The sequence below is a fragment of the Corella eumyota genome, chromosome 4 (assembly GCF_963082875.1).
Source record: "Corella eumyota chromosome 4, kaCorEumy4.1, whole genome shotgun sequence".
NCBI lineage: Eukaryota > Metazoa > Chordata > Ascidiacea > Phlebobranchia > Corellidae > Corella > Corella eumyota.
This window is the reverse complement of record NC_137493.1, coordinates 2,601,454-2,623,464: the sequence shown is the minus strand read 5'-3', so window position 1 is coordinate 2,623,464 and position 22,011 is coordinate 2,601,454. Positions and strand designations below refer to the sequence as shown.

Here is a 22,011-nt window from a genome sequence, read left to right as displayed (position 1 = left end):
GTTTGCATGAAGCTAACTATAATAATTTAAGTATACTCTGTTTTTTTAATTATTTTAAATATTATATTTTGTTTATGTCAAAATAATTAAAAACATTTTTAAAAGATTTTGGAAAAATTTTAAAAGTTTAAATTTCAATTTTTTTGGATTGCAGACCTTGACGAATGTACTTTAATGACAGACAATTGTAATTTTAATGCTACTTGTTCAAACACAAATGGATCTTTTACATGTGCTTGTAATACTGGATACACTGGCAATGGAGTAAACTGCACAGATGTAAACGAATGTGCCACTGGGACACATAATTGTGATAATAATGCTCTTTGTACAAATATTATTGGAAGGTTTACTTGTGCTTGCAATATTGGATACACTGGGGATGGAGTAAACTGCACTGATATAAATGAATGTACTTTAATGACAGACAATTGTGATAATAATGCTACTTGTACAAACACAATTGGATCTTTTACTTGTGCTTGTAATGCTGGGTACACTGGCGATGGAATAAACTGCACTGATATAAATGAATGTACTTTAATGACAGACAACTGCAACGGCAATGCTACTTGTACAAACACAATTGGATCGTTTACTTGTGCTTGTAATGCTGGGTACACTGGCGATGGAGTAAACTGCACTGATATAAATGAATGTACTTTAATGACAGACAATTGTAGTGATGGTAATGCTACTTGTACAAACACAATTGGATCGTTTACTTGTGCTTGTAATGCTGGGTACACTGGCGATGGAGTAAACTGCACAGACATAAATGAATGTACTTTAATGACAGACAACTGCAACGGCAATGCTACTTGTACAAACACAATTGGATCGTTTACTTGTGCTTGTAATGTTGGATATACTGGCGATGGAGTTAACTGCACTGATGAAAATGAATGTACTTTAATGACAGACAATTGTAGTGATGAAAATGCTGCTTGTACAAACACAATTGGATCATTTACTTGTGCTTGTAATGCTGGATACACTGGCGATGGAGTAAACTGCACAGACATAAATGAATGTACTTTAATGACAGACAACTGCAACGGCAATGCTACTTGTACAAACACAATTGGATTGTTTACTTGTGCTTGTAATGTTGGATATACTGGCGATGGAGTTAACTGCACTGATGAAAATGAATGTACTTTAATGATAGACAATTGTAGTGATGAAAATGCTGCTTGTACAAACACAATTGGATCATTTACTTGTGCTTGTAATGCTGGATACACTGGCGATGGAGTAAACTGCACAGACATAAATGAATGTGCTTTAATGACAGACAATTGTGATGATGATAATGCTACTTGTACAAACACAATTGGATCATTTACTTGTGATTGTAATGCTGGATACACTGGCGATGGAGTAAACTGCACTGATATAAATGAATGTGCTTTAATGACAGACAATTGTAGTGATGGTAATGCTACTTGTACAAACACAATTGGATCATTTACTTGTGCTTGTAATATGGGATATACTGGTGATGGTGTTACCTGCAATGGTATGTATTGATTATAAAGTTTTTTTTGAAATAATTTCCTCTTTATGTTAATACAACTGTTAAAATAACTATACGCAAAAAATATTATAAAAATTTTATATTTAGACATTGATGAGTGTATCTTAATGACTGATAACTGTGGAATGAATGCTGATTGCTCGAACACAATTGGAAGCTTTGAATGTGATTGTAGTATTGGCTTTAGTGGAGATGGAATAACATGTATAGGTAAATTTGTTTATACTAGTTATTAAATATATAGTTATTTGTGCACAAGATTTTAAAAACTACTTACAACTACTTTTTTTTAACCTGAGAACTAAAACAATGTTATATATTGATAAAGTTTTAACTTGGTCAAAAAGCCATTTAAATGTAAATATAGTTTTTGTGTTTGTGCTTTGTAAAACAAACAGAATGTTTTGTAATTATTTAAGAAACACCAATCTTGGAGGCTCTTAGTGTCACTGGATTTACAACAACTACATTGACAGTGCTGGTTGATGCTTTACTGGAATTTGCTGAATATGAGGTAACTATATTTAAATACTAAAAGTATATCATGCAATATATATAGTTAGAGCAAAACTTTTTTAAAAAAACACTATCAATTTATAAATGCATTTAATATTTAAAAAAATATTTTAAATGTTTTTTTATAGATTATGATAACGTCGTCGACTTCTACAAGGATTGAGCAATTTACAACAAGTGTTTATACTGTAGAAAACCTGAGTCCAGACACTGAATATACTTTATCTGTTCGTGTTACAAGTTTTGAAGGAAACAATTTTACTGTCAATTCTACATTTGGACAAACTGCCACTGCTACTACAGGTTTAAAATTTTAAAAAATTGGTAGTTTTAAAGTAGGTGAAGGGAGGGAGTGTTTCTAATTTATGACTTTTTTAAATTCATTTTTTTTCCTTTTAGATCCATTTGTTGAACTTTTTACTGTAACGGTAACAAGTTTACCTATATTTGATACTGAACTTTTGAATCCAACATCTGCTGCATTTATAAGTTTAAAAGCACAAATTGAAAGTTTGTTTTTGGCTCAAATTAATCAGGTTTTGGGAACTGGAAGTTTTAGTGGTGTATCCATTTTTTCTTTTAGGTATTTATTCTTTCCTTAATACTTATTATATCGTTTTAAATTTTTGTAAAATGTACTGGGATTACATTGTACTTTAACCAACACTAAATGCTCGGCAATCCTAATATTCCCGCTTTTTTAATTTTGTATACAAATAGTTTCTTGCAGGTAAATTACATATTTTAACATTTTTAATTAGCCAAGGAAGTACTTTAGCCAGTGGTGAGGCTGCTAATAATGGATCAAGCAATGCAACTCTAGCTGGAGCTAATGTTGCCAATGGAAATTTCTCTAATGCAACAGTGATTCAAGGTTTAGCATTGTGCAGATATGTTTAAATACATTAAATAAAGCTAACTAAATTAAGATACTGGCATAGTTCATTTTTCTTTGTTAAATGTTATTTTAAGTTTTTGTAAAACTTGTTGAATTAATAAAATTAATGTTTATTAGAATCAATGACCCCACCTCCAAGTATGGTACAAGTTACAAATGTGTCAACAACATCAGCTACATTCACATTCATGGGATCAGAAAATGCAATTACATATGAAGCCTCAGGCACGAATTAAATTAAATGAAAAACATTTGACATTGTATTCATGCAATATAAATTATATTTTAAACACTAATATAAATTAATAAGAATACTTTTTATAATAGTAATTCACTATGTAAAAAGTTATAAATTTGTGCACAATAAGCTAAAAGTAATCTTTTTATATAAAACGATTTTTTGTATTGTAGAGCTCCTTAAACTAGAAAATACATAACTTTATTGTTTTGATTCTAGTGATTTGTAATGGAGTTGAATCAACATTTGTGACAGCTGATAACACAACTTCAATAAATGCAACAAATCTTTCCCCAAACTCAATCTGCTCTGTAAGAGTAAGAGCAATTGTACCTGCATCATCAGGAAACACATTTACAAATTACAGCAGCAATGGGACACTTTTTACCACAAGTACGAATTTTCATGTATAACTTGTAATAAATGCTGATCATTTAATTTAAAAAAAGGTATATTGTAATTAAACAAAATATAAATAACTGCCGCCTGTGTGGTGTAGTGGTAAAAACACTTGCTACACCACAAGAGGTTGTGGATTCAATACTTACTGCTTTCAGGTTGTAGCGCTCTTGAATAAACAGTATGTACTTCTGCTAAGCCAAAACTTAATTGAAAGAAAAATTATCAGGCAATTATAATTTATTTTATCCCAAACTGCCACAGGCAACTTTGGGACTGGGTCGGGGTAACAGTTGTTACTCTATGTTTAGGTGGCATTCGACTTTCCCATGTCGGGATAAAGACATATACAAAAAACTGTTGAAAACATAAATTAAACTATTTATTTCTTTTCAAATGACCTCTAAATACAAATTTCAATTAATCTTTTTTATTTCTATAGTGCCAGAAGTTGTTGGATTAAACTTAGACATAGTTGGTAGAATGGCAACAATAAGTTTTACATCCATTGAGCGTGTTGTTGTTTACACTATAAATTCAAATACAACCATGCCATTTATTGAAATTGGTCAACAAACAGTTGGAGAGATTATAACTCAGGAATTTACTGGATTAAATGCTTCAACTGAATACACTTTTATGGTGTCTGTTACAACAACTGATCACGTTGGTGAAAATCAAACAAGTGCTATTTCTACAGTTAGTGGCACCACGCTAGGTATTTAAAATGCGATAATTTAGAATTAAAATTAAACCTTTTTATATTTTTAAAAACACTTAAATAATAAAACTACCTAACTTAAATGTTTTGTTATTTTGACATGGCAACTTTTATTAATAGATATTATTCTGGTAGAATTAAAACTTATATTTTAATTGATAATTTATACTTATACAGGAGATCAAAGGGTATCCAATATTCAAATATTTGAAGTTCAAGAAACAAGCTTCAGTGTAAGTTATGATACTGTTGCTGGAGCAGATAGCTATTCAGTAAGAGTTTCACAAAATGGTACACTTATATCATCTACTACTGTTAATGGAACTAGAGCAACAATATCAACAAGTGTTACACCAACAACTTTAGAATATAGCGTTCAAGTTGCATTTATTATGAATGGTGTTACAAGTCAATTTTCTGATGCCAATACTACGAGTAGGTTATTTTTGTAATAATTTTAAAAATTTGATTTTTTTTATTAAATATGAATAAAGGTTTTTATAAAAAACTAAATATTTCAGTTTATATAGGTTAACCAAATTTATCATTTATTAATGTAAATATTAAAATTTAAAACATTAGTTTAAAATTCTACTTAATACAATGTTTTTGGCAGTGATTTGGGAAGTAACCGAAGTTTTATTAAATACAATAACTGTTGCATGGGACAGATTTCCTAATTCCAATTTATATACCTTTATGGTTATTGATGATGCAACAAATGTTACTGTGACAATGGACCCGAATTCTATTTCAGCTTTAACGGTAAATAAATATATATTTGTTTCTTAAATAAACTAAATAATCACACCATAGTTGTAAATAATAAATTTATGTATGTAGACCCCACTGAGGAATCAGTTTGTTAACTTAGTCGCTGGAACATTATATAGAATAAGAGTAATTTCTACCAATACTGACCCCAACCCAATTGTTGCAACTCTTTTATTTGAAATTGAACAAATAACATGTACGTACCAATTAACTTTTAAAAAAACTATTAAAAAAAAACTTTTTAATGTAAGCTATTATATCAGCAGTTTATAGTTAGACTTAAATTTTTCTTTAAAACCCATTGCAAAACCACTTTTAATTCTATTTGTTTTGTATTTATTGTTTTTATATTTTTAGTGCCTCCTGCTCCGACTGGCCTTATGATGGTCGGTGAGGACGAAATGCAAACAAATATAACATGGATAGCAGCTACAGGTGCAGACACTTATACATTAATGCTTTTTGACAGTTTAAGTGGAAATCTTTCAATGAATGTAATGGGTTTGGATGAAACAAATCAAACAATGACTTCTCTAATTGGGCTTATTCCTGGCACTGGTTACTTGTTGCAAGTATGCTCAGCCAACTCTGCTGGAATGGGGCAATGCACTTCAAATTTCTCAATCACTGGATGTATGTCAAATATATTTTCATGTCATATTTTCAAATGTATAAGTTAAACATAATAGGATTTATAAAAATTTTAAATAACAAGCTTAACTTATTTTAATCTTTAACAACATTTCAATAGGCTTAAGTTAAATATTACAAGCAGAAAGTTGCTATTTATAATATACTTTTTATTATATTTATATTAAAATACTAACAAAAGTAATAAATATTGTTAACATGTTTTAGTTATTCCTATGCCTGTTACCCCAACAGTGACTAATGTTGCTGAAACTTCATTTGTAGTCAACTATCCCAGTGCCTCTGGTGCATTAAGCTACACTATATTTGTTACATCACCAATTATGGTAAGATATTTTGCAGTTATTTTATTAAACAAACACTAATGCGATTTAAAATGTGTTATTTTGCAGATTTACTAAACAAACAGTCTATAAGTTGGTTAAAAATTGTAATTTTTTATTATGAATTCTACATTGTTATTTATAACTATAATTTATTTATTTTAAAAATAACTTGTTTGTTATTTTAATGTTTTTATTAGACTGAGAACACAACAACAAATACTAGTTTTACGATAATCAATTTAACTGGAGGAACATCTTATGATTTATTTTACCGGGTAACTTATCCAAATGGCATTGGGAACTCTTCATCTATTACTCAAATTACAAGTAAGAATTTTTAATTAAAGCCATTAGGTTTACACATTTCTGACAATATTAATATATATATATGTATTTGTATTGTCTGTGTAATTAGGGATGGTCAGCAATTTTTGTAATGGTATTCAACATTAATATCTCCTAATAAATGTATCCTTAGAAAACATTTAAAAATTTGTATTTTAGTTCCAAGTGCTCCAGAGTTTTCGTTTTTCGACGTAACAACAACCTCATTTTCTATTAATATCACTTCATTTGGAATTGTAAATGAAAACTTTATTCGTTTTCAAACTTTATTGAATGCTCAAAATAATTCCAACTTAATAAGAAATTTTACAAATCTGACACCTGGTGAAGTATATGATATTACTCTTAATTCTGGAAACAATGCAGGAAATAGTTCGGAGGTCATGTTTTCACAACAAACAAGTGAGAGCATAGTTTTTAACACGCATTGTGTTTTTAATAAAAAACTAAAGTGTTTATGTTTTTTTTGTAAGCTTAACCTAAATATAAAATTATATCAAAAAAGTGTGTTTTATTATTGATTTGTATGTGATAAATTTTTATACAAAATATTAAAAAGTTGATCATTTTATCTTTTTAGTACCTAGTCCACCTGAAAATGTGACATTTACTTTAATCTCTCAAACAATGATTAATATCACTTTTATGGAATCTTTTGGAGCTGATATGTACCAGGCTACTATAAATAATGCACCGATGCCTAGATTTAATGGAAATGTAACATCATTTGAAATGCGAGATCCTGGAACAACATACAACATTACTGTTCAATCTATTGGAAATATGAACAATTTAACAAGTGAAAATTCTGAAACACTGACAGTCATAACCTGTAAGTTTAATTTTGTCAACTAATTTAATTCTACAAAAAAATATCTTTAATAAAAGTGATTTTGTCTTGAATTATAGTCCCACCTGATGTTACAAACATTGCTGCTGTTCGCGCCACTACAAGCTTAATGATAACATTTGATTCGTCTATGAGTGCCACGTTTTACATTGTACAAGCAATATTTAACAACTCTGAGGTTACCATGGATAATGTAACAGAAACGCGAGCAACTTTAATGGGATTGAGTTCTGGTACAACTTATACAGTTGAGGTTACAGCTTTTAATGCATTTGGGCAAAGTTTCGCAAGCCAAGGGATGTTTACTACTCGTAAGTGTTTTAAATATAAACTTTTTTTTAGTACATAAAATTAATAAAAATATAATTTCCACATCCTAAATTTTAAAGATGGTAATAAACATTTTTCTATAGTTATTAAAAACCCTTCAAATGTTTTAATAATAAATTCAAGTAAAAAAATATTTTAAACTTTGTTAACCTTTTTAGTTCCTGCTAGTCCTTCTATTCTTAATTTTATGGATATTACTGAAACAGGTTTTAATGTTTCTTGGGATGCTGAGTTAGGAGCACAGTAAGATATATATTTGAATATTTTTTTTTCTTATCTGATTTTGTAATTTAGTTACAGATAAATAAGTTTTTATATCACAAAAAGTTTTTTAAAACCTAATTTTTTTAACTTTTTTTGTAATTTTAAAAGATTTTAATATTTAAAAATCTGATCTGTAAAGTATAAATATTAAATATCTTACAAATTAATCCTAATTTTAATTTGTTTATATAGATTTTACAATCCAATCATCGAACTTACTACTGGGGAATCTGTAACTTTTACACCACAGAATCCAACAAGTGATTTATTTATTGTTGTAACTGGTCTTTTACCTGGAACATTGTATAATGTGTTTATTACATCATCTTATGTGGATAATGGTTTGCAAACAGCTGCAAGGCAAAATGCATCTGAGGTTTTAACATGTAAGTCATTGCAGAGAATTTAACTTTGCTGTTCTATAAACACTATTGATCAGTATATTGACGTAAAAGCAACCTTAAGTTTTGGTCATATTTTAAGTAATTTTTTTTATAAAAACATTTGGTAATTAGGATTTTTTTATAAATTTTGTGTTGCTTGTTTGGTTACTCTAAACTAATATTTAAATAATATGGCATGTGTAAAAAAGTAATACATGTTTATATGGTATAGTGCCTGGTCAAGTATTGAACATTGCAACAAGTGAACAAACAAGTACAAGCATAACTGTAACTTGGGGAGCTGTACAGAGTGCTACAAACTACACAGTTACTTATAACAACACAACACCAACAACAGTAAATATTAAAAAGTTTAAAACAATATTAAACTAAAAAAACGTGAAACTCGTGACATAAAAAAATAATAACATAACTTAAAATTAAATTTAAAGGTTACTGTGGGTAATGTTGCAACATTTACTGCTGTTAACCTAACTCAAGGAAGCCTATATTCATTTACAATAACATCAATAAATCCAACTGGATCCTCTCAAACACCGGGCACAAATCAATTTTATACAAGTACTCACTTTTTATTTGTTCAAAATGTTAGACCTAATTTTGCATATTAGTGTTAAACCTTATTTTGTATACTAGTTTATAATGGTATAGATAAAATTGATACGAATTTGTTATGTATTTGTACTTTAGTCTGTTAATGATAATAAAATACTATAATTTGCTTAAATATGTTTTTAGTTCATGATCCATTCCCTGTAAATGTTGAATTTGCAAGAAACACAAATAGCAGCATTACTGTTAGATTAATTCCAAACTCTACACCAGGAGTACAAAGCTACATTGTTACCGGCATCGAAGATACATCTATGGGTAAATTGAATGTATTTCTGTATTTAGTAGGATTTTTGGTATAATACTATTATATAATTTAAAATTATTGATAATTTTAAATGTTTGCATATTCTCATTTCATTATTTTTTTGTATTCAAATTTTTTTTTTGGAATAGTAAGTTATAATTATCGAATTTTGTATGTATTCAATACAGAAAATACAACGTGTACAATAAGTACAGCTAGCAATGGCGCAACAACAGATTGTACTCTACTCAACCTGAACGCGGGACTTAACTACACAATTTCTGCTAGGGGAGTTTATGAATCAAGCAGCATGAGTAACGATGGTCCAACTTCCATGTTTACCACAGGTTTATATTTTTTTATTTAACTAATTAAATTGTAATATACAAAACCAATAAATTTTAATATATGTATGGAAATGTTTTCGTTACTTGTTTTTAATGGTATCAAGTTTAGTTATTTTTGAATTTGGCACTAAAAATTTTATGTATTGTTTGTTGAATTCTTTAAAAAATGGATTATAGCTTTTTTTGTTTACTTTTAGTTCCAAATGCACCATCTGACATTCAAATTATTGAAGATTTCTTTGCGATAAATATTTCATTCCCAGCCGTGGGAGGTGCTCAATCATACAGTTTCTCTATAAATGGTTCAAGTGAAACGAATACTACATCTCCAATGTTTTTATTTACCAATCTTATGGCAGGCACTGACTATACAATTTTAATTTTTGCTACAAGATTTGGGTTTAACAGTGAGATTACGACAATTGCTGCTTCAACCCGTAAGTTTAAAAATAATCATAACATTTTTATTTAATGTCAAAATATGTATAAAATTGTTAAGTTATACACAAATATATATATATTAAACACATAAAATATTCCTGATAACTAAACAAGAATTGTGGACTAAGGCAGTATAAAAATATTCACATAAATTTATATAATATTTAAACAACTCAGGCAATTTTGTTTTGGTTGAAAAGCAACAAATATCTTTTAACAAGAGTTGTAACTATTTTAAACAGTTCGAGCTGTGCCAATGAATCTTAATACAATAAATGTGGCCTCCACAAGTTTTAATGTTACATGGGACAGCATACCAGGTGCAACTGGGTACAACATTAATTACGGAGTAACCCCTAATCTGGATATGACAAGTAATACAGTTCAACCTACAAATGAAATTAGATTAGAAATGCTTATGCCTGGAACCAATTATTCTGTGGCTGTTCAAGCTGTGTATAGTGGTGGAAGTGGGGATTTTAGTGATCAAATTATTCAAATAACAGGTGTTGTAGCAGAAAATGTTTGACAGTTTTGTGAATTATTGATTATCATTTTTTTAATCATATTAATTAAACTTTATTAAATTCTTTTCAAATTTTGAATTATTTAAATTTACACAGTAATTTTTTATGGTTCATAGCTCCTGCTACTCCCATGAACTTGGCTGTAACTGACGTTCAACAAGATTCAATTTCCCTGATGTGGAGTTTGGTACCAACTGCAACTCTCTATCGAATAAACTACATGTTTTCTGGTGGTTCTTTATTGCAAGTTGAAACCACGATTCAAAACGCTACTTTACAAAATTTAACGTCTGGAACTTTATACCAAATTGATATTGTAGCGTTGAATGGACTACTAGAAAGTTTAGCTTCAGATCAAATAAATCAAATTACAGGTAAAATTAAAAGTTTTAATGTTTTAAAAAAGGAAATGTGAACTTAGACAGTTTAAAATCATTTATTTGTACTTAAGTTAATTAATTTTTAGTGTACATATAATTTTGCTTATTTTACAATTTAATTTTTAATTGTCATAATATGGTCGCAACTTTTAACTAATATTCGCACGCAATATTTTACAAGCTCACCACAAACAGCCTTTTGTTTTATTTTATAGGCAATAAATTGGACATACATATATATATTATCCACTAAAATCTGTTGAATGTAGACAGAATTACAAACAACTTAATTTTAAATAAGAGCTTATTTGCAATATAACAAATTTTATCTATTTTGTAAACCCTTTTTTAATTTATAGTTCCTGCAAATGTAAATGTGTTCAACAACTTTACCGTCACACAAACAACTTTTATGGTTTATTGGGATAGACCAACTGGAGTTTATGATTTTGTTCTTACATTAAATCAAAGTGGAGTTGAAGTTATCAATGAACCGATGTAGGTTTTTTAACCTATTTTTTAAAATTAATTTGACATTTAAAAATAGGTAAAAATATCTTCATTTATATTAAGTTTAAAACAAATTATTATAAATATTTTTTTTTATTATTTAGAGATGCACTTACCCGGTCATTCAATAATGCTGATAATGGAATAATTCCTGGAACAATGTATGTTGTTTGTATTATTGGAAGAACAAGCAATAATACTATCCTAATAGGAATTCAACAAACAACTATGCAAACCTGCCTTACTGTATACACAGGTAAGTTTTAAAGTAATAATAAAATTAACCCAAATTGATACATATATTAACTCAGTTAAAGAAAAACCTTTTGTAAGAAATAAGTTCTATACAAGGACTAATAAATAATTCCAATTAGGTAGTATAAAAAAAGATATGTTGTTAATCTTAAGGTTTAGATTTTTTATTTACATTTAAATATTATTTAGCACCTTCGAATGCTAGTAATATAATGGAATTAATGACAACTTCAACAACTGCCAGAATAAGTTGGAATGCTTCAGTTGGAGCTATTTATTACCTTGCAACTTTAACAGAGTAAATATTCTAACATTTAATATTGTGACAACACTTGCACAAAAGGTTGTGCTACACTACAAACTTTTTTTAAGCTTAGCGGTATGAAATCCTGCTAAGCCAGCACTTAATCAGTAGCATGATTATTGGGCAATTATAATCCATATAATATCCCAATCTGCTAAAGGCAACTCGAGACTAGGTCGAGTAACTACTAGGTAGAGTAACTAATATTACTCTATGTTTAGGTTGCGCATTTGACCTTTCCACATCGAGGAAAAAGATATATAAAAAAAATAATTTATTATAAAAATTATTAAGTTTAAATAATGAAATTTTCTATTCTTTGATAATTTTTTTTTATAGAAGTGATAACACAGCAACTACTTTCACTCAAAACGTTACAACAGCAAGTGCAAATTTTAGTGGCCTGGATTCTGGTGTTTTGTATACTCCTTCTGTTCAAGCTTTTAACAATTTTGGACAAAGTGTCACAATCACTGGAAGCAACATACAGACAAGTATAAACACTTTTGTGTATAAAAACAATATTTATCAGATTATTTAATAAATAAAAATAACAATTTAGTAGATCTAAGCAAAAATATGTTAAAAGTTAATAAAGTACATTATAATGTTTATTTTTTGGAATATTTTGTAGTATTTTTATTTAACAATCAAAGAATAAAATTATTCTACTTTTACAAATTTAATATTTTATTATTTTAACAGATCCTTTGCCTCCTAATATTAGTATACTAGCTGTGACAAACATGACTATTCAAATTTCATGGACATTCTCAACAGGCAGTTTATTTACCTTAGTGGATGTAACTAGATTAGATGGTATGCCAGATTCTCCTGTAATTGAAAATAATGGACGATTTTTTCCACGTGATGGAACAGTTGGACGTATATCAAGTTTAGCTACTGGAACTGAATATGTGATTACAGTTGAAGAATTATCATCAATGAAATTAAGTGAACCTGCAAATGCAACACAAATAACTTGCAAGTTTTTAGTTTTTTTTTTTTTTGTCTAAACGATATTAGTTTTCAATAAATAATTTTTTTTATTTAAGCAAATGTTTAATATTTTGTAACTAGTGTTGTAAAACAAAAAAATTGTTAAATATTATAAAATTATTAGTTTAAGCAATTAGCCTTTAAAACTTAATACAGTAGTTGCAAAATTTCTGTGAGTTTAAACAAAGATTAAACATTTTTTTATTTTTAGTACCTGCTTTCCCAGAGGGCTTTAGAGCAACTGACCAAACAACAACTTCAATTGCTTTTGCTTGGGATGATGTGGTTGGCGCTTCCTCATACTTCACAATGATATCTTCTGGTTCTGAATTTATTTCTCAACCATATGCAAATGGCACTTACATGAATCTAGATGCTGGTGTTGGTTACGAAATAACAATTATTGGAAACAATCAAGCTGGAAATGGAACGGCTGCAACCTTTTCAACTGCTACAGGTAAAATATGTCACAGTAAACCTTAAAAAGGTTATTATTTGTTAATTTTAGCAGAATTGAATAAGGTATGTTTTGTGCAGTAATTAGTTGTTATTATTATTTCCTAATTTGTTTATTGTAACCTGTATTTTAGTATTTCTAAACTTTAATTATTACAATATTATATGCTCAAAATAAAAGCAAATATTGTTTTAGTTATTGCTAGTGGACCCGAAATAACAGTTATCAGTGTGACTGATACAACAATAATGATTCAATACCCTTCGATTGTTGGAGCCCAGAGTTACACAATAATATATGCAAATGGTAATTATGTTGTTAGTATTGACATATTAGTGTGGGTTTATTTAATATATTTAAATAAAATGATTATGTAGAATTGCGCTTGTTTTTTGTGTAAACATTAAACATTCAATTTTTTATTTTATAGATAATGGTTCTCAAAATGAAACATTTACCACCACAAACCCAACAATAATGAACCTTGATTCTGGTGTGCAATATAACATTACAATGATGGTCAACTATGAGGCAGGAAGAAGCATGGAAAATAATGTTACATCTACATACACTTGTAAGCTAATATTTCGACAAGTGTTTTTATTTTTTATTGTATGTTGTCTTTTAAAAAAGATGTTAGTTAATAAGATGAATTTTAATTTTAATTATTATGAATATGATTCTGTTTTTTATTATGTGTTATTAACAAAATATTGAATAGTGTAACAAAAGCTACAATATTTTAAATATTTTTAACAACTAACTTTAATAATTTGATCACTATTTATTTTTATAGTAACGTTACCACCAAACATTCAAAACTTCCTAAGTAACCAAGACACTGGAATTAACTTCGAACTTGTTAGACCGGTTGGCTCAATAGATATTGAAGTTACACTTACTCCTGCCACTGGAGATGAGATTTCTTTTAACACATCTGATGTTAACATAACTCTCTTAAGCAACGTTGTACTGGGAACCACTTACAATGTTTCTCTTGTTGCTTTTAATCAAAATGGACTTAGAAGTTTGCCTCGCGTTGTTAGTTTTATGACTGGTAAGAAAATTATTAAAGAGTTTTATGAGTGTCCTGCATCATATGTTAACTTTAAACCAATTTTTGTAAAAGCTTAACAAACAAAAAGAGTAACATTTTTATTAACTTGAAAATTTTTAAATTATTAAATTTCTTTAAACTTAACAATTTTTAAAAGCTTAACAAACAAAAAGAGTAAAATTTGTTTAAATTTAACATTTAAGGCTTCTAATTTTAAATAATTATTTTATTATTTAGTTCCTCCAAAGATGTTTGAACTTCAGATTGAATTAAATGAGACATACCTGGCAGACTTTGCTAACCAATCTTCACAAGCTTTTATAAACTTAAACAACAGGGTTGTCTCAGAATTATCTACTGCTTTTGAAAATGTATTTGGATTTGTAGAAATTAATGTTATTGAATTCTATCCTGGCATAATAATTTGGTAAGGTTCTAAATTTATTTGTTGTAATATTTTTAAATTGTTGTATTTGGTCTTTAACACTTATAATGTATGCACATAGTTGGTTATAGAAACCTCATAATTCTATAAATATTTATTTGATTAATAAATGGGTTGAACATTGTTTGATTTAAGGTTTTAATTACGTTTTATTTTTATTCTATGACTGCATTATAGGTTTAACTTGACTTCAAATAGAGCTGATGCCAATATAACAAATGTCCTAAATGCATTTAATCAAACTGCTTTACCAGCAACTTACCAAAATCTAACTGATAGTAAGTAAACCTAGTCGAAAGTTCAGCCTATTTTTTGGCCCATTGCTTTATACATTTGTAGTATTTGTTAACGCTTAACAAACATGTTGAGATTTTGATTTTTTTTATAAAAAACTGTCAATCTGATTAAAACTCAAGTCATGTATACAATAAAGTTATGCTTAATATTTTTTGATGCAATTAACTTTTTTTTATTTAGATTTAAATGATTGCTTGCTAAATCCTTGTCCAATGTTAGCTACTTGCCAAGATACAGTAGGCTCGTTTATTTGTACATGTCCAATGGGTTATTTAAATAATGGTAAATCAATTTTATTGGTAAAATTAGTTGTAAATTAGAAAATTATTACAAAATATTTTTTTGTAATGTTGCATGTACAAATATTGAGATGTTTTAGTTATCTTATTATATATTAGGTTCTTAATTATTAGTTGAACTTGATTAATAGAATCAAGTTTGGAACATGTAGTTAAAGTATAAACTCTTTTCCATAGGCACAGACTGTATCGACATAAACGAATGTGCTGTTAATGGAACAAATAATTGTGATGCAAATGCTAATTGCACCAATGTTCTTGGAAATTTTACTTGTACTTGCGACACTGGGTACACAGGCAATGGTGTAAATTGTACAAACATAAACGAATGTGCTATTGGAACCCATAATTGTCACCTTAATGCTATGTGTTCTGATAATAATGGAAGTTTTATGTGTGGTTGTAATCTTGGATACACTGGGGATGGGGTAAACTGCTCAGACATAAATGAATGTGTTTTAATGACAGACAATTGCAATATTAACGCAACTTGTATGAACACAAATGGATCTTTTACTTGTGCTTGTAATACTGGATACACTGGCGATGGAGTAAACTGCACAGACCTAAACGAATGTATGTTAATGACAGATAGTTGTGATGATAATGCTTCTTGTACAAACACAAATGGATCTTTTACTTGTACCTGCAATACTGGATACACTGGCAATGGAGTAAACTGCACAGACGTAAACGAATGTATGTTAATGACAGATAGTTGTGATGATAATGCTTCTTGTACAAACACAAATGGATCCTTTACTTGTAACTGCAATACTGGATACACTGGCAATGGAGTAAACTGCACAGACGTAAACGAATGTATGTTAATGACAGATAGTTGTGATGATAATGCTTCTTGTACAAACACAAATGGATCTTTTACTTGTACCTGCAATACTGGATACACTGGCAATGGAGTAAACTGCACAGACGTAAACGAATGTATGTTAATGACAGATAGTTGTGATGATAATGCTTCTTGTACAAACACAAATGGATCTTTTACTTGTACCTGCAATACTGGATACACTGGCAATGGAGTAAACTGCACAGACGTACACGAATGTATGTTAATGACAGATAGTTGTGATGATAATGCTTCTTGTACAAACACAAATGGATCTTTTACTTGTGCTTGCAATGCTGGATACACTGGCAATGGAGTAAACTGCACAGACATAAACGAATGTATGTTAATGACAGATAGTTGTGATGATAATGCTTCTTGTACAAACACAAATGGATCTTTTACTTGTACCTGCAATACTGGATACACTGGCAATGGAGTAAACTGCACAGACATAAACGAATGTATGTTAATGACAGATAGTTGTGATGATAATGCTTCTTGTACAAACACAAATGGATCTTTTACTTGTACCTGCAATACTGGATACACTGGCAATGGAGTAAACTGCACAGACGTAAACGAATGTATGTTAATGACAGATAGTTGTGATGATAATGCTTCTTGTACAAACACAAATGGATCTTTTACTTGTACCTGCAATACTGGATACACTGGCAATGGAGTAAACTGCACAGACGTAAATGAATGTATGTTAATGACAGATAGTTGTGATGATAATGCTTCTTGTACAAACACAAATGGATCTTTTACTTGTGCCTGCAATACTGGATACACTGGCAATGGAGTAAACTGCACAGACATAAACGAATGTATGTTAATGACAGATAGTTGTGATGATAATGCTTCTTGTACAAACACAAATGGATCCTTTACTTGTAACTGCAATACTGGATACACTGGCAATGGAGTAAACTGCACAGACATAAACGAATGTATGTTAATGACAGATAATTGTGATGATAATGCTTCTTGCACAAACACAAATGGATCTTTTACTTGTACCTGCAATACTGGATACACTGACAATGGAGTAAACTGCACGGACATAAACGAATGTATGTTAATGACAGATAACTGTGATGATAATGCTTCTTGCACAAACACAAATGGATCTTTTACTTGTGCTTGCAATACTGGTTACACTGGCAATGAAGTAAACTGCACAGACATAAACGAATGTATGTTAATGACAGATAGTTGTGATGATAATGCTTCTTGTACAAACACAAATGGATCTTTTACTTGTGCTTGCAATACTGGATACACTGGCAATGGAGTAAACTGCACAGACATAAACGAATGTATGTTAATGACAGATAGTTGTGATGATAATGCTTCTTGTACAAACACAAATGGATCTTTTACTTGTTCCTGCAATACTGGATACACTGGCAATGGAGTAAACTGCACAGACATAAACGAATGTATGTTAATGACAGATAGTTGTGATGATAATGCTTCTTGTACAAACACAAATGGATCTTTTACTTGTGCTTGTAATCTTGGATACACTGGCAATGGAGTAAACTGCACAGACATAAACGAATGTATGTTAATGACAGATAGTTGTGATGATAATGCTTCTTGTACAAACACAAATGGATCTTTTACTTGTGCTTGCAATACTGGATACACTGGCAATGGAGTAAACTGCACAGACATAAACGAATGTATGTTACGGACAGATAATTGTGATGATAATGCTTCTTGTACAAACACAAATGGATCTTTTACTTGTGCTTGTAATACTGGATACACTGGCAATGGACTAAACTGCACAGACAGAAACGAATGTATGTTAATGATAGATAGTTGTGATGATAATGCTTCTTGTACAAACACAAATGGATCTTTTACTTGTGCTTGCAATACTGGATACACTGGCAATGGAGTAAACTGCACGGACATAAACGAATGTATGTTAATGACAGATAGTTGTGATGATAATGCTTCTTGTACAAACACAAATGGATCTTTTACTTGTGCTTGTAATATTGGGTATTCAGGCGATGGTATGTATTTCTAGATATTGCATGTTAAATCGATAATGTGTGAGTTACATTTTTGGAAAATGTTTTTAGTTGTAGTTTAATATAGTTGTAGTTTTTTGTTTTGTTAAATAAGTTTGGTTAATGCAAACTATAAATTTGTATAAAATAATTTAAATAATGTAATTGTTAACTATGTTTTACAGGAATAGAATGTACCAATATAAATGAATGTCAAAATAGCACGTTTTCTTGCCCAGCTATGTCTAACTGTTCTGATACACAAGGAAGTTTTGAGTGCATTTGTTTTGAAGGTTATTCTTTAAATGGGACAATATGTATGGATATTAATGAATGTACAGAAAGCCTTGATAATTGCAGTGAAAATGCTATCTGTATCAACAACCCAGGAGACTTTTCTTGTATGTGTGAAAACTTGTATTCTGGTGATGGAATAAATTGTGCCTGTAAGTTTCTTGTTCACTTTTTAAACTTGTTTAACTTAAATTAAGGAACTCTTAATATTCCTTACCTATAACTTTTATCTTTTAAATATAAGCACATTTTTATGAACAATATAAGCAATAAAACTTTTTTTTAAAACATAATATTATTTTTTTACAGTTATTGGCACTGAAGTAACTTTTGAACAAACCATTCTGACATCACGTGCAACCTTTAGTCCTCAACTTCAAAATGTTACGTCGAATGCATTTATTTCACTTCGCCAAGAGGTTAGAAATCAAGTTGAGTCAAGGTTTAGTGGAGTTGAATTAAGATCAGTAGAATTCTTCAACTATATGACACAAGTTGTGGCTAGGTATTTATTTATCTTATTTTTATTTAAAAATTATCATAACTAATTTATTTTAGAAAATGTATTTTTTATTAATTACAAATTGAGTTATTTTAATTCTTTTTTAAGTTGTAATATTTTAATTTTTTTAAAGGTATGTACTAATTACTGAAGCTCCAGGAAATGCAAGTGCTCTTTTAGAAACATACAACAATACCAATGAGATTTTATTCAGCACTCTTCCAACTTTCGGTATTTTAATCAGATTTTTATTAATCTTAAATGATACAACTACAAAACAAAATATTTTTACCACTTAAACACAACTTACTTTTTATAGGAGATAATATTATGTTATTTATGAAGATTTTTATATTTGTTTGAAACTTTTTTAGATTTAAACAGCTGTCTTTCTTCTCCTTGTGCTATGTATGCAACTTGTACCGATGGAAATGCAACTCAAAATGACTTTACTTGTTCATGTAATAACGGTTTTACTGGAGATGGTTTAACAAATTGTACAGACATTGACGAATGTTTAAGTAGTCCATGCGATTCTAATGCAACCTGCACTAACACAGGGGGATCATTTGAATGTGAATGTAATAGAGATTTCTTTGGTAATGGAACAACATGTGTTCGTAAGTTACAGATTAACCTAATTTGTGTTTAAAAATTTTTGGTACAAAAAAGTATGGCATAAAATTGTAGCCATATTGTTAAAAATATTACAACAACATTATATGAGTAATAAGTAAGCAAACAATATTTTGTACTAGAAAAACATTTTTAATAAATTTATTAAATTTAAAAAAATTTAAATAAAAAGTTCAAATTTGCAAAGCTAATATTAAAGGAATTGTTTAATTTTTTAAATCTTAGCTTGTGTCACTGATCCACCATGTGACTTAAATGCAAGATGTATTATAAATACAACCGAACCAACATGTCAATGCAATGCTGGATACACTGGTGATGGGGTAAACTGCACAGACATAGATGAATGTACTTTAATGACAGACAATTGTAGTGATGGTAATGCTACTTGTACAAACACAATTGGATCTTTTACTTGTGCTTGTAATACTGGATATTCTGGTAATGGAGTTACCTGCGCAGACATAGATGAATGTACTTTAATGACAGACAATTGTAGTGATGGTAATGCTACTTGTACAAACACAATTGGATCTTTTACTTGTGCTTGTAATACTGGATATTCTGGTAATGGAGTTACCTGCGCAGACATAGATGAATGTACTTTAATGACAGACAATTGTAGTGATGGTAATGCTACTTGTACAAACACAATTGGATCTTTTACTTGTGCTTGTAATACTGGATATTCTGGTAATGGAGTTACCTGCGCAGACATAGATGAATGTACTTTAATGACAGACAATTGTAGTGATGGTAATGCTACTTGTACAAACACAATTGGATCTTTTACTTGTGCTTGTAATACTGGATATTCTGGTAATGGAGTTACCTGCGCAGACATAGATGAATGTACTTTAATGACAGACAATTGTAGTGATGGTAATGCTACTTGTACAAACACAATTGGATCTTTTACTTGTGCTTGTAATACTGGATATTCTGGTAATGGAGTTACCTGCGCAGACATAGATGAATGTACTTTAATGACAGACAATTGTAGTGATGGTAATGCTACTTGTACAAACACAATTGGATCTTTTACTTGTGCTTGTAATACTGGATATTCTGGTAATGGAGTTACCTGCGCAGACATAGATGAATGTACTTTAATGACAGACAATTGTAGTGATGGTAATGCTACTTGTACAAACACAATTGGATCATTTACTTGTGCTTGTAATACTGGATATTCTGGTAATGGAGTTACCTGCGCAGACATAGATGAATGTACTTTAATGACAGACAATTGTAGTGATGGTAATGCTACTTGTACAAACACAATTGGATCATTTACTTGTGCTTGTAATACTGGATATTCTGGTAATGGAGTTACCTGCGCAGACATAGATGAATGTACTTTAATGACAGACAATTGTAGTGATGGTAATGCTACTTGTACAAACACAATTGGATCATTTACTTGTGCTTGTAATACTGGATATTCTGGTAATGGAGTTACCTGCGCAGACATAGATGAATGTACTTTAATGACAGACAATTGTAGTGATGGTAATGCTACTTGTACAAACACAATTGGATCATTTACTTGTGCTTGTAATACTGGATATTCTGGTAATGGAGTTACCTGCACAGACATAGATGAATGTACTTTAATGACGGATGATTGCAATGAAAATGCTACTTGTACAAACACAATTGGATCATTTACTTGTGCTTGTAATACTGGATACACTGGCGATGGAGTAAACTGCACTGATATAAATGAATGTACTTTAATGACGGATGATTGCAATGGAAATGCTACTTGTACAAACACAATTGGATCATTTACTTGTGCTTGTAATACTGGATTTACTGGTGATGGAATGATATGCATGCCAATAAATCCGTGTACCTTAGGTACAGCTAATTGTAGTGGTAATGCTTTTTGTACCAGCTTAACGGAAGGATTTACTTGTACTTGTAATGCTGGATACACCGGAGACGGGTTTAATTGCACAGATGGTAATGAATGCTTATTGATGACAGACAATTGCGATGACAATGCTATTTGTACAAACACAATTGGATCTTTTACTTGTGCTTGTAATACTGGATATTTTGGTGATGGATTTAACTGCACAGATATTAATGAGTGTGATGATAACACAGATAATTGCACAAGTAATGCTCAATGTACTAATACCCCTGGTTCTTTCACCTGTGCATGTAATGATGGATTTAACGGAGATGGAGTAACCTTCTGTATTGGTATATAGTTTATTTTATATAAACAGTATTATATTTTATTTTAGTTTAT

The 22,011-nt window shown here is 29.8% G+C and overlaps 1 protein-coding gene across 8 annotated transcripts in view; it reads left to right on the top strand.

Annotated features, from left to right (window-relative positions):
• Positions 1–22,011, top strand: part of LOC145750684 (uncharacterized) — a 60,501-nt gene that overhangs the window by 35,773 nt on the left and 2,717 nt on the right. For 7 of the 8 annotated variants that reach the window (XM_082566766.1, XM_082566765.1, XM_082566767.1 and 4 more), the window contains 45 exons: positions 155–1,522; positions 1,628–1,750; positions 1,960–2,054; positions 2,185–2,359; positions 2,456–2,639; positions 2,818–2,930; positions 3,072–3,179; positions 3,412–3,585; positions 4,034–4,309; positions 4,490–4,747; positions 4,929–5,077; positions 5,156–5,282; positions 5,444–5,719; positions 5,945–6,063; positions 6,261–6,390; positions 6,568–6,810; positions 6,989–7,240; positions 7,318–7,569; positions 7,747–7,831; positions 8,045–8,238; positions 8,468–8,592; positions 8,688–8,817; positions 8,995–9,126; positions 9,304–9,462; positions 9,660–9,899; positions 10,146–10,409; positions 10,547–10,804; positions 11,170–11,308; positions 11,425–11,576; positions 11,765–11,873; positions 12,219–12,373; positions 12,585–12,863; positions 13,090–13,335; positions 13,531–13,641; positions 13,766–13,909; positions 14,132–14,392; positions 14,630–14,819; positions 15,015–15,115; positions 15,315–15,416; positions 15,611–18,319; positions 18,502–18,762; positions 18,920–19,115; positions 19,246–19,343; positions 19,487–19,732; positions 19,974–21,962. In XM_082566766.1, coding sequence (XP_082422892.1) covers positions 155–1,522; positions 1,628–1,750; positions 1,960–2,054; positions 2,185–2,359; positions 2,456–2,639; positions 2,818–2,930; positions 3,072–3,179; positions 3,412–3,585; positions 4,034–4,309; positions 4,490–4,747; positions 4,929–5,077; positions 5,156–5,282; positions 5,444–5,719; positions 5,945–6,063; positions 6,261–6,390; positions 6,568–6,810; positions 6,989–7,240; positions 7,318–7,569; positions 7,747–7,831; positions 8,045–8,238; positions 8,468–8,592; positions 8,688–8,817; positions 8,995–9,126; positions 9,304–9,462; positions 9,660–9,899; positions 10,146–10,409; positions 10,547–10,804; positions 11,170–11,308; positions 11,425–11,576; positions 11,765–11,873; positions 12,219–12,373; positions 12,585–12,863; positions 13,090–13,335; positions 13,531–13,641; positions 13,766–13,909; positions 14,132–14,392; positions 14,630–14,819; positions 15,015–15,115; positions 15,315–15,416; positions 15,611–18,319; positions 18,502–18,762; positions 18,920–19,115; positions 19,246–19,343; positions 19,487–19,732; positions 19,974–21,962 — 13,497 coding nt within the window. The remainder of the gene's footprint in view (positions 1–154; positions 1,523–1,627; positions 1,751–1,959; positions 2,055–2,184; positions 2,360–2,455; positions 2,640–2,817; positions 2,931–3,071; positions 3,180–3,411; positions 3,586–4,033; positions 4,310–4,489; positions 4,748–4,928; positions 5,078–5,155; positions 5,283–5,443; positions 5,720–5,944; positions 6,064–6,260; positions 6,391–6,567; positions 6,811–6,988; positions 7,241–7,317; positions 7,570–7,746; positions 7,832–8,044; positions 8,239–8,467; positions 8,593–8,687; positions 8,818–8,994; positions 9,127–9,303; positions 9,463–9,659; positions 9,900–10,145; positions 10,410–10,546; positions 10,805–11,169; positions 11,309–11,424; positions 11,577–11,764; positions 11,874–12,218; positions 12,374–12,584; positions 12,864–13,089; positions 13,336–13,530; positions 13,642–13,765; positions 13,910–14,131; positions 14,393–14,629; positions 14,820–15,014; positions 15,116–15,314; positions 15,417–15,610; positions 18,320–18,501; positions 18,763–18,919; positions 19,116–19,245; positions 19,344–19,486; positions 19,733–19,973; positions 21,963–22,011) is intronic. The other variant, XM_082566772.1, reaches the window with a different exon arrangement.